At 47.8% G+C, this 12,500-nt stretch overlaps 1 protein-coding gene across 1 annotated transcript in view; it reads left to right on the top strand.

Annotated features, from left to right (window-relative positions):
• The window catches only part of LOC308390240 (cGMP-dependent protein kinase 1-like), an 81,799-nt gene that overhangs the window by 49,315 nt on the left and 19,984 nt on the right, over positions 1-12,500 (top strand). Inside the window, exons 4-9 of the mRNA XM_080872010.1 lie at positions 3,245-3,350; positions 4,075-4,138; positions 4,222-4,299; positions 4,387-4,481; positions 6,476-6,541; positions 12,431-12,500. The exon at positions 12,431-12,500 is cut by the window's right edge and continues 5 nt beyond it. Of these exons, the coding sequence (XP_080728136.1) occupies positions 3,245-3,350; positions 4,075-4,138; positions 4,222-4,299; positions 4,387-4,481; positions 6,476-6,541; positions 12,431-12,500 (479 nt within the window). The remainder of the gene's footprint in view (positions 1-3,244; positions 3,351-4,074; positions 4,139-4,221; positions 4,300-4,386; positions 4,482-6,475; positions 6,542-12,430) is intronic.

Raw genomic sequence — 12,500 nt, 5'->3', positions numbered from 1 at the left:
TCCTGGGACAGCAAACCTGAGCTTCCCTCAGCTCAGGGTCAACAAACTCAGAGTTGTAGTTGAGCCTGCTTCCTATTATCGGACTCAGGTGGGTCAGAAACGTAAGGTAAATCAGTCAGGTGTCAAGAGAGCAGGCCCCTGGAATCACACCACCCTGGAATCACACGAGCCCCTGGAATCACACCACCCTGGAATCACACGAGCCCCTGGAATCACACCACCCTGGAATCACACCACCCTGGAATCACACCACCCTGGAATCACATGGGCCCCTGGAATCACACCACCCTGGAATCACACGGGCCCCTGGAATCACACCACCCTGGAATCACACGGGCCCCTGGAATCACATGGGCCCCTGGAATCACACCACCCTGGAATCACATGGGCCCCTGGAATCACACCACCCTGGAATCACACCACCCTGGAATCACACAGAGACTCCGGCCCTTTGAGAACAAACAGCCTGAGAGTGTTTCTGTTGCTGTTTGTGGTTCTGACCTGACTGAAGATGCTTCTGAATATGAATAACTCTGACCTTTGACCTTTACAGCACACGCACTGTAGAGATTCTGATGTTCACTCTGGTTAGTTATAAATAGATGTTAATAACGGTCCGTCCGCCCCCCTGAATCACACTCGCACTGTAAACTCTGCTCAGACCGTTGTATCTGCCGCTCTGAGGGTCTCCCGTTGTTTCCGTGGTTACAGAAACACTTGGTATCTCCATAGCAACAGGCAGCAGGTCATAAAGCAGTGGAAAAAGTAATAAAGAGTAATGGCCAAACAGCAACTGAGACACCACCACAGAGAAGGTAATGTGGTGTAATGCACCAGGTCAGAGTCATCATCAGTCTGAGTTACAGGTTCTGCAGCTGAAACATGAAGTCAGCGCTGAAGCAACACAACCTGCAGTTCCTCCGACATCCAGCAGGGGCAGCAGTGAGTCAGTGGAGTCCCATGTTAAAATAAACCTGTTTACAGCCTGATGCACAAAATGTTTGGTCTCTATGGATCATTTAATCCTTTATAACACCTGATTTTTTTTAACTCAGCTGTCTGCTTTTTAAGGGGCGTGGCCTCTTTGATTGACAGGTGATACAGGTGGCTGTAGCAGCTAGCTGTCTGCTGGGCTGCACTGGACCTCTGGACCGTGTTTGTGCTGCTGGAGCCTTTTGGAGCATTTTTAATGACATCATGTGACCAATAATATGGCTGCTGTGAGGTCACTGTGGTAACAGAGCGTCCAGGAGCCACAAAGCTAAAGCTTCTTAATTCCAGAAACCATGTAAACGATTAGACTATTAATTACAAACTTACAGAAACAAAGATTGTATGTTTACTATTTAAATATATAATTTATCTGTTAGTCTCAGAAAGATAGTATTTAAAGGTGGAAAGCAGAGCGGAGTAGTGTGGGAGTAAGAGTGAGACTTTTCTGTATACAGAAAATCCATCCATGTGTGCTCGTGTTTCCTCACACCTCCGCTCATTAAACTGAAGGAAGTTTGAGCAAGTCTCTGCATCGCCACGGTAACTGCCAGCAACTTCAGGTGGATGACTTGTACCCATGGCAACCGCCTCAGTCTCAGCATCAGTGCTGGAGTTTATGGGATGGCTAACAGATTACATGTTGAAAGCGTCCTGATCCACACTGACAGCGTGAGCTCCCACGACCCCTAAAGTAACCTGAACCTGAACACTCATACCGACCCACCACCACGTACCAAATGCACCAAATACACCAGATCAGGTGCGTGAGCTGTGTGCAGAGGTAGTAAAACCTGGCAGCTCCTGGTCCTCGCTCAGACACTGATCACAGCCAGCGGGTTCCTCTCTTTCTGAAGTTTGATTTAATTCTGATATCAGAGTATCGCTTACTGCCTCATTTCTGCCCTCCTCTCATTGGCTCAACATTACGACTGTCTGGGGAATCAAACCTGCGTCATCTTGATGTCAGCACGCAGATTTGAGACTCCAGAGAAAAAGGACCCAGTCCTATACAGTGATTGGTCTGTTTGAAATGACTGTGCTCTCTCTGGTATTGTCCTCTGCTCTCTGTAACTCAGAGTAAACCTTTATAATGAGCATAAGTCAATCTGATCCAGCAGTCCCTGAAAAATAAACGGCATCACATTTATGAGCCGTTTGTCGTCGTCTCCAGGTGTAATCGTTTTTACTATCAGCACCGAGCATCTCTGGCACAAACACTTCCTTCAGGCTGCATTAGATCTATTAGATATTCAGTATTAATGGATCGAATCACGACTAATTGGAGTCGAGGACGTGAGATGCACTCTGAAACGCTCTGCTGGTAACGAGCAGACAAACTGTGTTTAATGAGCTCAAAGACTTCCTGTTAAAACATGAGTCAGAGATGTGACTTTTAAAGAGCTGAAATCTGTTAACCAAATGAAGCGCGCCGCTGTTAACGAGCACGCCACTGTTAACGAGCACGCCGCTGTTAACGAGCACGCTGCTGCTAACGAGCACGCTGCTGCTAACGAGCACACCGCTGTTAACGAGCACGCTGCTGTTAACGAGCACACCGCTGTTAACGAGCACGCTGCTGCTAACGAGCACGCCGCTGTTAATGAGCACGCCGCTGCTAACGAGCACGCCACTGTTAACGAGCACGCCGCTGTTAACGAGCACGCTGCTGCTAACGAGCACGCCGCTGTTAACGAGCACGCCGCTGTTAATGAGCACGCCGCTGCTAACAAGCACGCTGCTATTAATGAGCGTGCTCCCGTTAACAAGCATGGTGCTGTAAATGAGCATGCACAGCGCTGGTAATGCACAAGCCACTGTTAACAAGCACACCACTGCTAATGTGCGCTTCACTGTAGATGAGCGCGCCACTGTTAACAGCCACCTGCTATTAATGTGTATGGCACTGTTAATGCGCACGCTGCTGTTAATGCGCACGCTGCTGTTAACAAGCTGGACTTTAAGCAGCTGTAATGGTTCATGTTACTAAGCAACAACTTTGCCTCAGGGATTTCTGGAAGAAAATTCTTATGAAGAAATTTCTGTGCAGAGTGTTTGACACAAAACTTTCATCACATGTGTGTGTGTCATTTTCAGACCACACACACCATCACTGGCTGTACACACTGGAGTGTGTGTTTCCACAGCAGCCACAGATCCTTCCCTCTGCATCCTTTCAGGATGTTTCCTTTAACTGAGTCAAAGTGACGCGGAGCTGTCGATGCGCTCATGATGCTAAATGTGTGTTTTGTAGCTCTGACCCATGTGAAGCTGTGGGCCATCGACCGGCAGTGCTTCCAGACCATCATGATGAGAACCGGACTCATCAAACACGCCGAGTACATGGACTTCCTGAAGAGGTGAGAAACTGCCATTAAAAGTCGATGACAGAGTCAACAATGCCAGAGTTTAGGAAAAGTTTTACAAGTAAACCCAGAAACCTTCTCAGGCTTACAAAGCTTATTTTGTTTATTAATTGTATTTATTATTTATTAGTCTGTTAGTCGGTGAAAGTAAAGCACATGTAGGTAAACTTCAACACAGCTGTCCACAGATGTGTCTTAAGGAAGGACACCAACCAAGAGTCCAGTTTCCTGTGAGAAATACATTCATTCATTATAAATGAGAACATTTCAAAACTAAAATGGAATAAATATGTTGATGTATTTTCCAGAACAATTCAGGTTGTAATAATATTCACATTATGAATAATATAAATGTGATAATATAAATATATACTATAACATCAGTGAGAAATAGAAAGAGTCTCATAACGTGATCGTATTCTCGTCTTCGCTGTCGTCGGCTCTTCTGTTTTACAGACTTTAAGTATTTTTGTAGCGGTTTGTTTGAATCAGCGGAGCGATCAGAAGCTCAGCTGAAGATTAAAAGTCTGTGCTTTTTGTATATGTCACAAATACTCACCGTCCCTCCACAGTGGTTACTCAGAGTTGCATTATTGGTCCTCTGGTCAGACAAACAGACTCCGTGATGAGGAACATGGCTCCATTCATCTCGTATTTATTATCTTTTCACAACAAACTCCAACTTTTGAGTTTGAATCATTCCTGTCTGTGTCTGCAGCGTTCCCACCTTCCAGAGTCTTCCTGAGGAAACTCTCAGCAAACTGGCGGATGTCATGGAGGAGGTGAGTTTGTACCCGCCCCCTCGTCTTCTTCTGTGGGAGTGGGCCTGTAAATACTCCAATCAGATGCTGTCTTCTGGGTTTAGACTCATTATTCGGATGGAGAGTACATCATCAGACAGGGAGCCCGAGGAGACACCTTCTTCATCATCAGCAAAGGGAAGGTCAGTCCATCCTCCTCTTCGTCTTCCTCTCATTCGTTTCCTAGTGACTGATCTGCCCGCTCATCCTCATCCAATACATCCTCACAGGTGAATGTGACCCAGGGGGATTCAGCCACCCAGCAGCCTGTACACCTCAGGGAGCTCGTCAAGGGAGACTGGTTTGGAGAGAGAGCACTACAGGGGTAAGGTCACGTGACCCAAATATGTTATTTTATTACGTTAGGCTGGTTTAAAATTCGCTCTGAAGAACAGAAGGTGTGGCTCAGTTCACTCTGACGGCCCTGAAAGACGTCAGCTCACACAGACAAAACAAAATGTTTTTGACAGTTCATCAAACCTTCTGTTTGTCAGGGGCAGCCAGTCAGAAAAGGGGGGAGGGGCTAAAACGTTTGGTTTTAGACTGAGGGTGACGTGAGATGGGAGGTGGGAAGGAGCAGAATCAGTGTCCAGATGGTGGCGCTGCAGGGAGGATGATGATGTCACCGACATGTTTAGGATTCTGTGGGCTGCACCTTCACACACACACACACACACACACACACACACACACATCCTGTAGGTATACAGGTGAAAGGTCATTCAGGGTGGACATACTTCAGCTCCTCATAACGCCGTCTCTGAGTGAGTTTGACAGGAAATGAGGTCACCGGGAGCACTTTAATGGGACGCTTGTTTCCCATCTTTGTGAGGACCGGCTGCAGCATGTGGACGTCCTGTCCAAATAGATTTCATCTCAGCTAAAACACCTGGAGGAGAATCTGGCGTTGGCGGCTCAGAAGCTTCGAGGTGGAGCGAGATGAGGCGTGTCGGAGTCCGCACATGTGAAGTCGGAACATGTGTGCGCTTTGCTAACCTCCTGCCATCATCGCAGCTGCTGCTAATTGGTTTGAAGTGTTTCTCTGTTTCCCCGCGGAGCGCCGTTCACACACCGGCCCATCTGCGAGTGTCTGTATCAGTGTGAGCGCCTCGGTCTCAGAGCTTTTCTGTAAAGAGCTGGAAGGAGCTCACACTGACTCATTTATTCAGACAGCAGGAGGCTGAAGGCCACGCTGCAGCTTCACCGCAGGCCAAAGTCCACGTTCAACCTCGGAGGACTCACCTGCATCGCTCCGTCATGTGGACCAACCCAACACAGCGCAAGCGTCACCTTTTTAAAATCAAAAGAATTAAAGGTGCAAGCTTTCTCATCTGTTGGGTATTTGTGGCCCGAGGTCGTCGGTTTGATTCCCTTTGCGTTGAAGCGTCTTTGAGCTGCACGCTGAACCCTGAAAGACATAATTCAAAATTCCACAAGCAACAAATTTCATAAAAATTCAGAAAAAGACAGATGAGAGGTGGTGGAGCTGGATGGGTTTAAGTACCAGGGGTCAAAGAAGTGCTGCAGGGTGGAGTGGGTGGAGACAAGTGTCAGAGGTCAGAGGGAGAGCAACATGAGTGAAAGGGAAGGTTTAAAGATGGAGGTGAGCTGAAAGTGTTCAGATGTTCAGTGAGCAGGAAAACAATGGTTTGGTTTCTGAGTTTGTTTCCAAATTAACACGTGAACCAAACTTGAAGCTCAAGTGAAACATGAACAAGAACAGGTGTGTTTTCCTTCTTGACCTGAACCCTGTTAGGGAGCGGGCGGCCATCCCAGAACCAATCAGGAAGCACCAGCACCTGCCGGTCGACTGACCTCAGCGAGCAGCAGGACATGAAGCTGTCTGGCCTGATGGATGTTCAGGGGGAAGCCCCTCCAGCTGCTGAACGTGAGGGAAGGCTGTTAAAGTGTGAGCTGCAGTCAGGAGTCCAGCAGCAGTATGAAGCAGCCCGAGCCGCGATAAAAGCTTCTTACTCGGTCTGTCAGGGTCTGCTCTGCATGACCGATCCATCCGTTTCCCCCTCGTTAGCCTCGAGCCTTGAGGTGTCACGCTCTCACGATTCCCACCGTCCGACAAACCTGGGAGCAGAGCGAGGTCTCCTCCATGACAGATGCCTCTAAAGGATCTGTGAGTCGAAATGAAAGCAGTGCTCGTACAGGAAAACAGCACTTCATTCATATTTCATTACACTGGTGCAGTCTCGGAGCCGCTGCTGTGCAATCAGCCTTTTACCTCAGCATAACGTGTGTGTGTGTGTGTGTGTGTGTGTGTGTGTGTGTGTGTGTGTGTGTGTGTGTGTGTGTGTGTGTGGTCCACAGGGAGGATGTCAGAACAGCCAACGTGGTTGCCACGGAGCCGGTCACCTGCCTGGTCATCGACAGAGAGTGAGTCGTTACATTTTGTTCACTCAAACTCACCTGTGCGTGCTGCGGTGGCGCTCGTGTGTCACCTGAGCAGGTGAACCTGTCGGCCATTTTTCCTCCTTCACAGCGCCCTCACTTTGTGTCTGACTGTTTAAACACACAGAGTGGAGCTGCAGAGTGAAGCTCCTGCTGCCCCCTGCTGGGCCTCACAGCTAACTACACACACAGCGCAGCATATGAAGCTCTTTTCTTTTCTTTTCTTCCATAAAATGAGCTCAAAGAGAAAAAACAAACACAAAGTGCTGATTTTTAAATGAGCACACAGGTGTTAAACAGTTTGACTGCAGCTTGGGGGATTTTTATTCCCAGTGGTGGAGATGATTAACAGGAACTTACAGACAAAGAAGCCGGAGCCCCGTCTGGGACAAATGATTTCACACTTTCTTTCTGTCATGAAATTAGTACATGAAAGTACCCCCCCCCCCCCCCCCCCCCCCCCCCCCATAATTAAAGCTTTCAGTACTAAGGTGCTAAATGAATTAGCTCATTATTTGGCTGAGGTGGTTCACATGATAAATGAAAGTGATTGTTTACCTGCTAACGCTGGCTGTGTTTCCACACAAAGTGCAGATCGTACTGATGTCAGAGCAGTGAAAGCAGAGCTTAGCGACAGATTAGCTACACGCTAATCTTCCATCAGCCTCCCATCAAAGTCCAGAGGTTCATCAAAAATGCACATGTGCAAACACGATGCTTGACAAGCTTAGTGTTGTCCGATTAACAGGACACAGACACAACCACGATGACATGAACCCCACACGGAGTTCAGCGGCTCCATAATCAGGTGGAGTTCATTCTTTTTTCTTTTTTTCTTTTTTGTCTGTCCCGTTTGGATCTTTAGCATCAGAATTGTTGTCTGAAGGCCAAGAAAGGCCAAGAAAGGCCGAGCGGATTTACTTTACCAAGTGGATCATCATGGCCTTGCCATGTTGGTCCATTTGATTGAACTTTATTATAATTATGTATTTATTTTATTTTGTTTTCAGTTGTTACAAACGGGACAGACATGACTGGGAGACAGAATGAAAGAAAGAGAGGGGAGAAGAGACGGTGAGAAAGGGGGGAAGAAACATACATACATGAGCGCCCAGCCCCAGTCGACAAGAACCACCAACACACCAACATCTGAGGGCATCAGCCACCGGCAGGGAGCGTGGTGAGGGGAGATCGGCCTCCGTACTTTGGATGGCCTGAGATGTTCCCAGAGAGGTTGAGTCTAAGACCCAACCTGACATATAGACACAGACGAACAGGCGCACGCGGACACAAACGTGCATTCCCACCCCATATACACAAACAAACACTCGGCACTCACCCTACGTGTAGACAGACACAAACAGACACTGTGCACACAGTCGCACTCCCCAAACATACCGTATATTCCATGTGCAGGTACCCCGCCCCCAGAGGGGCAAACCGTACCTGGACCCAGGAGGTGTAACCCTTCTCTCTGGGGTGGAGGAAAGCGGACCGCCTCCTTATCTGCAGTAGCAGGGAGGCCCCGCATCCCAGTCTGACGGTTAACAGAACCGGGGTGAGTGAAGACCCCAAACCTCCCTCCGCCCGCTCATATGTAGTGTTGCTGCGTGCTGTTCTCAAGTGCATCTAAAACACAGGAGGGCATGGTGCTTCCTGCCAGAGAGCAGCACGGCTTCTCCCGAAAACCCTCAGTGTGTATATGCATTTAAAATTGAGGGCTGGGCACCAGCGCCAGAGGTGGGTTTGAATACACAGACCGTCCTCTGGACGCGGTATGACGTGCCCACCCCCAACGCCCTATACAGTGGGGCAAAAAAGTATTTAGTCAGCCACCGATTGTGCAAGTTCCCCCACCTAAAATGACGACAGAGGTCAGTAATTTGCACCAGAGGTACACTTCAACTGTGAGAGACAGAATGTGAAAAAAAAATCCATGAATCCACATGGTAGGATTTGTAAAGAATTTATTGGTAAATCAGGGTGGAAAATAAGTATTTGGTCACCTCAAACAAGGAAAATCTCTGGCTCTCACAGACCTGTAACGTCTTCTGTAAGAAGCTTTTCTGTCCCCCACTCGTTACCTGTATGAATGGCACCTGTTTGAACTCATCATCTGTATAAAAGACACCTGTCCACAGCCTCAAACAGTCAGACTCCAAACTCCGCCATGGCCAAGACCAAAGAGCTTTCGAAGGACACCAGGAAAAGTATTGTAGACCTGCACCAGACTGGGAAGAGAGAATCTACAATAGGCAAGCAGCTTGGTGTGAAAAAATCAACTGTGGGAGCAATCATCAGAAAATGGAAGACATACAAGACCACTGATAATCTCCCTCGATCTGGGGCTCCACGCAAGATCTCATCCCGTGGGGTCAAAATGATCATGAGAACGGTGAGCAAAGATCCCAGAACCACACGGGGGGACCTGGTGAATGACCTGCAGAGAGCTGGGACCAAAGTAACAAAGGTCACCATCAGTAACACACTACAACGGCAGGGAATCAAATCCCGCAGTGCCAGACGTGTTCCGCTGCTGAAGCCAGTGCATGTCCAGGCCCGTCTGAAGTTTGCCAGAGAGCACATGGATGATACAGCAGAGGATTGGGAGAATGTCATGTGGTCAGATGAAACCAAAGTAGAACTTTTTGGTATAAACTCAACTCGTCGTGTTTGGAGGAAGAAGAATACTGAGTTGCATCCCAAGAACACCATACCTACTGTGAAGCACGGGGGTGGAAACATCATGCTATGGGGCTGTTTTTCTGCCAAGGGGACAGGACGACTGATCCGTGTTAAGGACAGAATGAATGGGGCCATGTATCGTGAGATTTTGAGCCAAAACCTCCTTCCATCAGTGAGAACTTTGAAGATGAAACCAGGCTGGGTCTTCCAACATGACAATGATCCAAAACACACCGCCCGGGCAACAAAGGAGTGGCTCCGTAAGAAGCATTTGAAAGTCCTGGAGTGGCCTAGCCGGTCTCCAGACCTCAACCCCATAGAAAATCTGTGGCGGGAGTTGAAAGTCCGTGTTGCTCGGCGACAGCCCCAAAACATCACTGCTCTCGAGAAGATCTGCATGGAGGAATGGGCCAAAATACCAGCTACTGTGTGTGCAAACCTGGTAAAGACCTATAGTAAACGTTTGACCTCTGTTATTGCCAACAAAGGTTATGTTACAAAGTATTGAGTTGTATTTTTGTTATTGACCAAATACTTATTTTCCACCCTGATTTACGTATAAATTCTTTACAAATCCTACCATGTGGATTCATGGATTTTTTTTTCACATTCTGTCTCTCACAGTTGAAGTGTACCTCTGGTGCAAATTACTGACCTCTGTCATCATTTTAAGTGGGGGAACTTGCACAATCGGTGGCTGACTAAATACTTTTTTGCCCCACTGTATGTGTTATGAGAGTATGAGTAATGTGGTCGTCAAGGGAGGGGCAAGTGGCCACCCGACCCCACCGCAGATAAAAAACTGCACCCACCCCATCATCCAATCTTCTCCCAGACTCGCAGGGTTGAGTTCATTCTCCACCTCTCCCCCACCTGCAGAGTGAGCTCCTGGAGAGAGGAGACCTCCTGAAAAGATGTAACAGCCTCCCCACCAGTTAGAGAGCCCTCCAGTTGGGCCAATGCACTAGAGGTCCCCCGCACCAGGGCTGAGCCCCATGCACCCACCCACAACCCTGGCGACACAATAACCAGGACCCAAGGCCCCAAGGCCCAGCCAGAGGTGGAGTTAATTCTGCTTCCAGAGACAAGGACCAGCTGTGGCCACAAGATGGCAGTTATGTGAAAGATGGATGCAAACAGCCGTGACTGGTAGATTTCACAGACAGGCATTGCCTGGCTTCCCTTGACAGAACTCCGCTGACATCCATCAGTGTAAATCTGAAATATTTACCTGAGAGGAACACAAGGAAAGCAGTTGGAACTGAAGAGCACGTCAATTACAAGCCAACAGTCCCACCGGTGCCGTCTATAACCTGCTGTTATGGTTCGGAGGTTCAGTTACTTTTGGTTCTTTTCAGTTTTGTAGTTTTCGCCTCCCTTTCCCTGACCTTTCTCATCCCATATCTCTGCTTTAACCATTTCCTGTTTTATCAGAATAGAATAGAATAGAATAGAATAGAATAGAATAGAATAGAATAGCCTTTATTGTCATTGTACATGTACAACAGAACTGTTGAACAAACAGCTGAAATACATACAAACCAGATGAATGTATACAAAAACAATAGAAAACATTAGAGAACAAATTGGACATTAGACACATCAGCTGTGTTTCAGCTGCTGCTACTTCCTGTCTTTTTCTCTCCTTTGAGATTGTCTGTAACTCAGCGGTGTTCCTCCTCCTGTTGTCATTTCTCAAAGCGAGTTCGTTACTCGTGTCTTGGCTTCACCCACAAGAGATGCAAATGAAGGAGCTGAGGAAGAGGCAGAAGAAGAGAGGAGTGGAGGCAGCAGGTGGTGGACTAAATGAGATGTTCCCCACCTCAGAGCCTCTTTTAAAAGGATGCAAATTAAATCTGAAGTTTGGAACAACTGCATGATTAACAGTTATGTTTGCTGTATGTATGACCTCAGGTGTGACAGAGCTCATGGTCTCTATTTATTTCCTCTTTTAATTAAAATAATAATGATTGCATTTATATAGTGCTTTTCGAGAACCTCAAAGCACTTTACAATGCCACTATTCATTCACTCTCACACACTGGTGGAGGCAGCTACAGTTGCAGCCACAGCTGCCCTGGGGCAGACTGACAGAGGCGAGGCTGCCATATCGCGCCATCGGCCCCTCTGGCCAACACCAGTAGGCGGTAGGTGAAGCGTCTTGCCCAAGGACACAACGACCGAGACTGTCCAAGCCGGGGCTCGAACCGGCAACCTTCCGACTACAAGACAAACTGCCAACTCTTTGAGCCACGATCGCCCTGAACTCACAGCGTGGACCAGTGTGATAGATATCAAAGCTTTTATTCCCACACAAGGACACAGTGAAGGGAAAGAGTCCTCCCTGTGTGGATCCTCAGGCTGCGGCCTCTTTCCTAACGTGAATGTAAAAACACTCACACAGGATGTGAGTCTGTCCTGGAGACGTCCTTCACCATGGAGCACTGAGACTGATCTCAGGTCAGAGGACAGGGCGGTCCTTTGCCAGGTTCTCCTGCGTCGCAGTGGGCTTTAAGCGTGGGGGAAAGCCCCTCTTAGAAATGAGTCAGAATTTGTATTACGAGCTGTCGTAGACTTTCTCTGAAGCTGTGATCAGCTGACCTTTGTGGATTTGACAAGCTGTTAGCTGAGCTGTGATGGCTGGTTTCCAGCACCTCCACGCTGTGAAGCTGCAGTAGGAAGGCAGTGAGTTTAAATGGATGCATCACTGCAGACCTCAGCACACTGCTGTGAGCCAGCTCTGCGTGTTTGAGGTCTCTATGAGTTCTGTGTATCTTACAGTAAAAGCTCTTTAAACAACACTGGATTAAAGTCATTACACTGAATTGAACTGGTGCTTTGCGTTGGTCTCTGTGCTTCCTTTACACGTCGAGTTTATGGTCTTTTTCATTTAGTCCCCTCTGTTCTCTGCCTGCTGTCTGTCTTTTGTCCTGTTCAGTTTCAGGTCCTTCAGTTGTCTGTTCCCCACATCTTCTTTATACATCCTTAGTTTCACTTGAGTCTGTGTGTGTTAGTAGCATATAAATAACCTCCTATATTTTACGTTTCTCGACGTGAGCGAGTCCACCAGTTTGCCCACATTAACCAGAGTCAGCCAGATAAACAGGAGCAAAAGCACGTGTGCATGAACATGGAAAAAAATCTTGAATGGTGTGTTCTGATTGGCTGCTCTCTCCACCTCCCTCTCAGCTCATTCAAGCATCTGATTGGTGGCCTGGACGACGTCTCCAATAAAGGCTACGAGGACGCTGAACTCAAA

This window comes from Rhamphochromis sp. 'chilingali' (genome assembly GCF_963969265.1).
Source record: "Rhamphochromis sp. 'chilingali' genome assembly, chromosome: 22".
Taxonomy (NCBI): domain Eukaryota; kingdom Metazoa; phylum Chordata; class Actinopteri; order Cichliformes; family Cichlidae; genus Rhamphochromis; species Rhamphochromis sp. 'chilingali'.
Note: the sequence above shows the minus strand (reverse complement) of the source record. Positions and strands in the feature narration are given on the sequence as shown.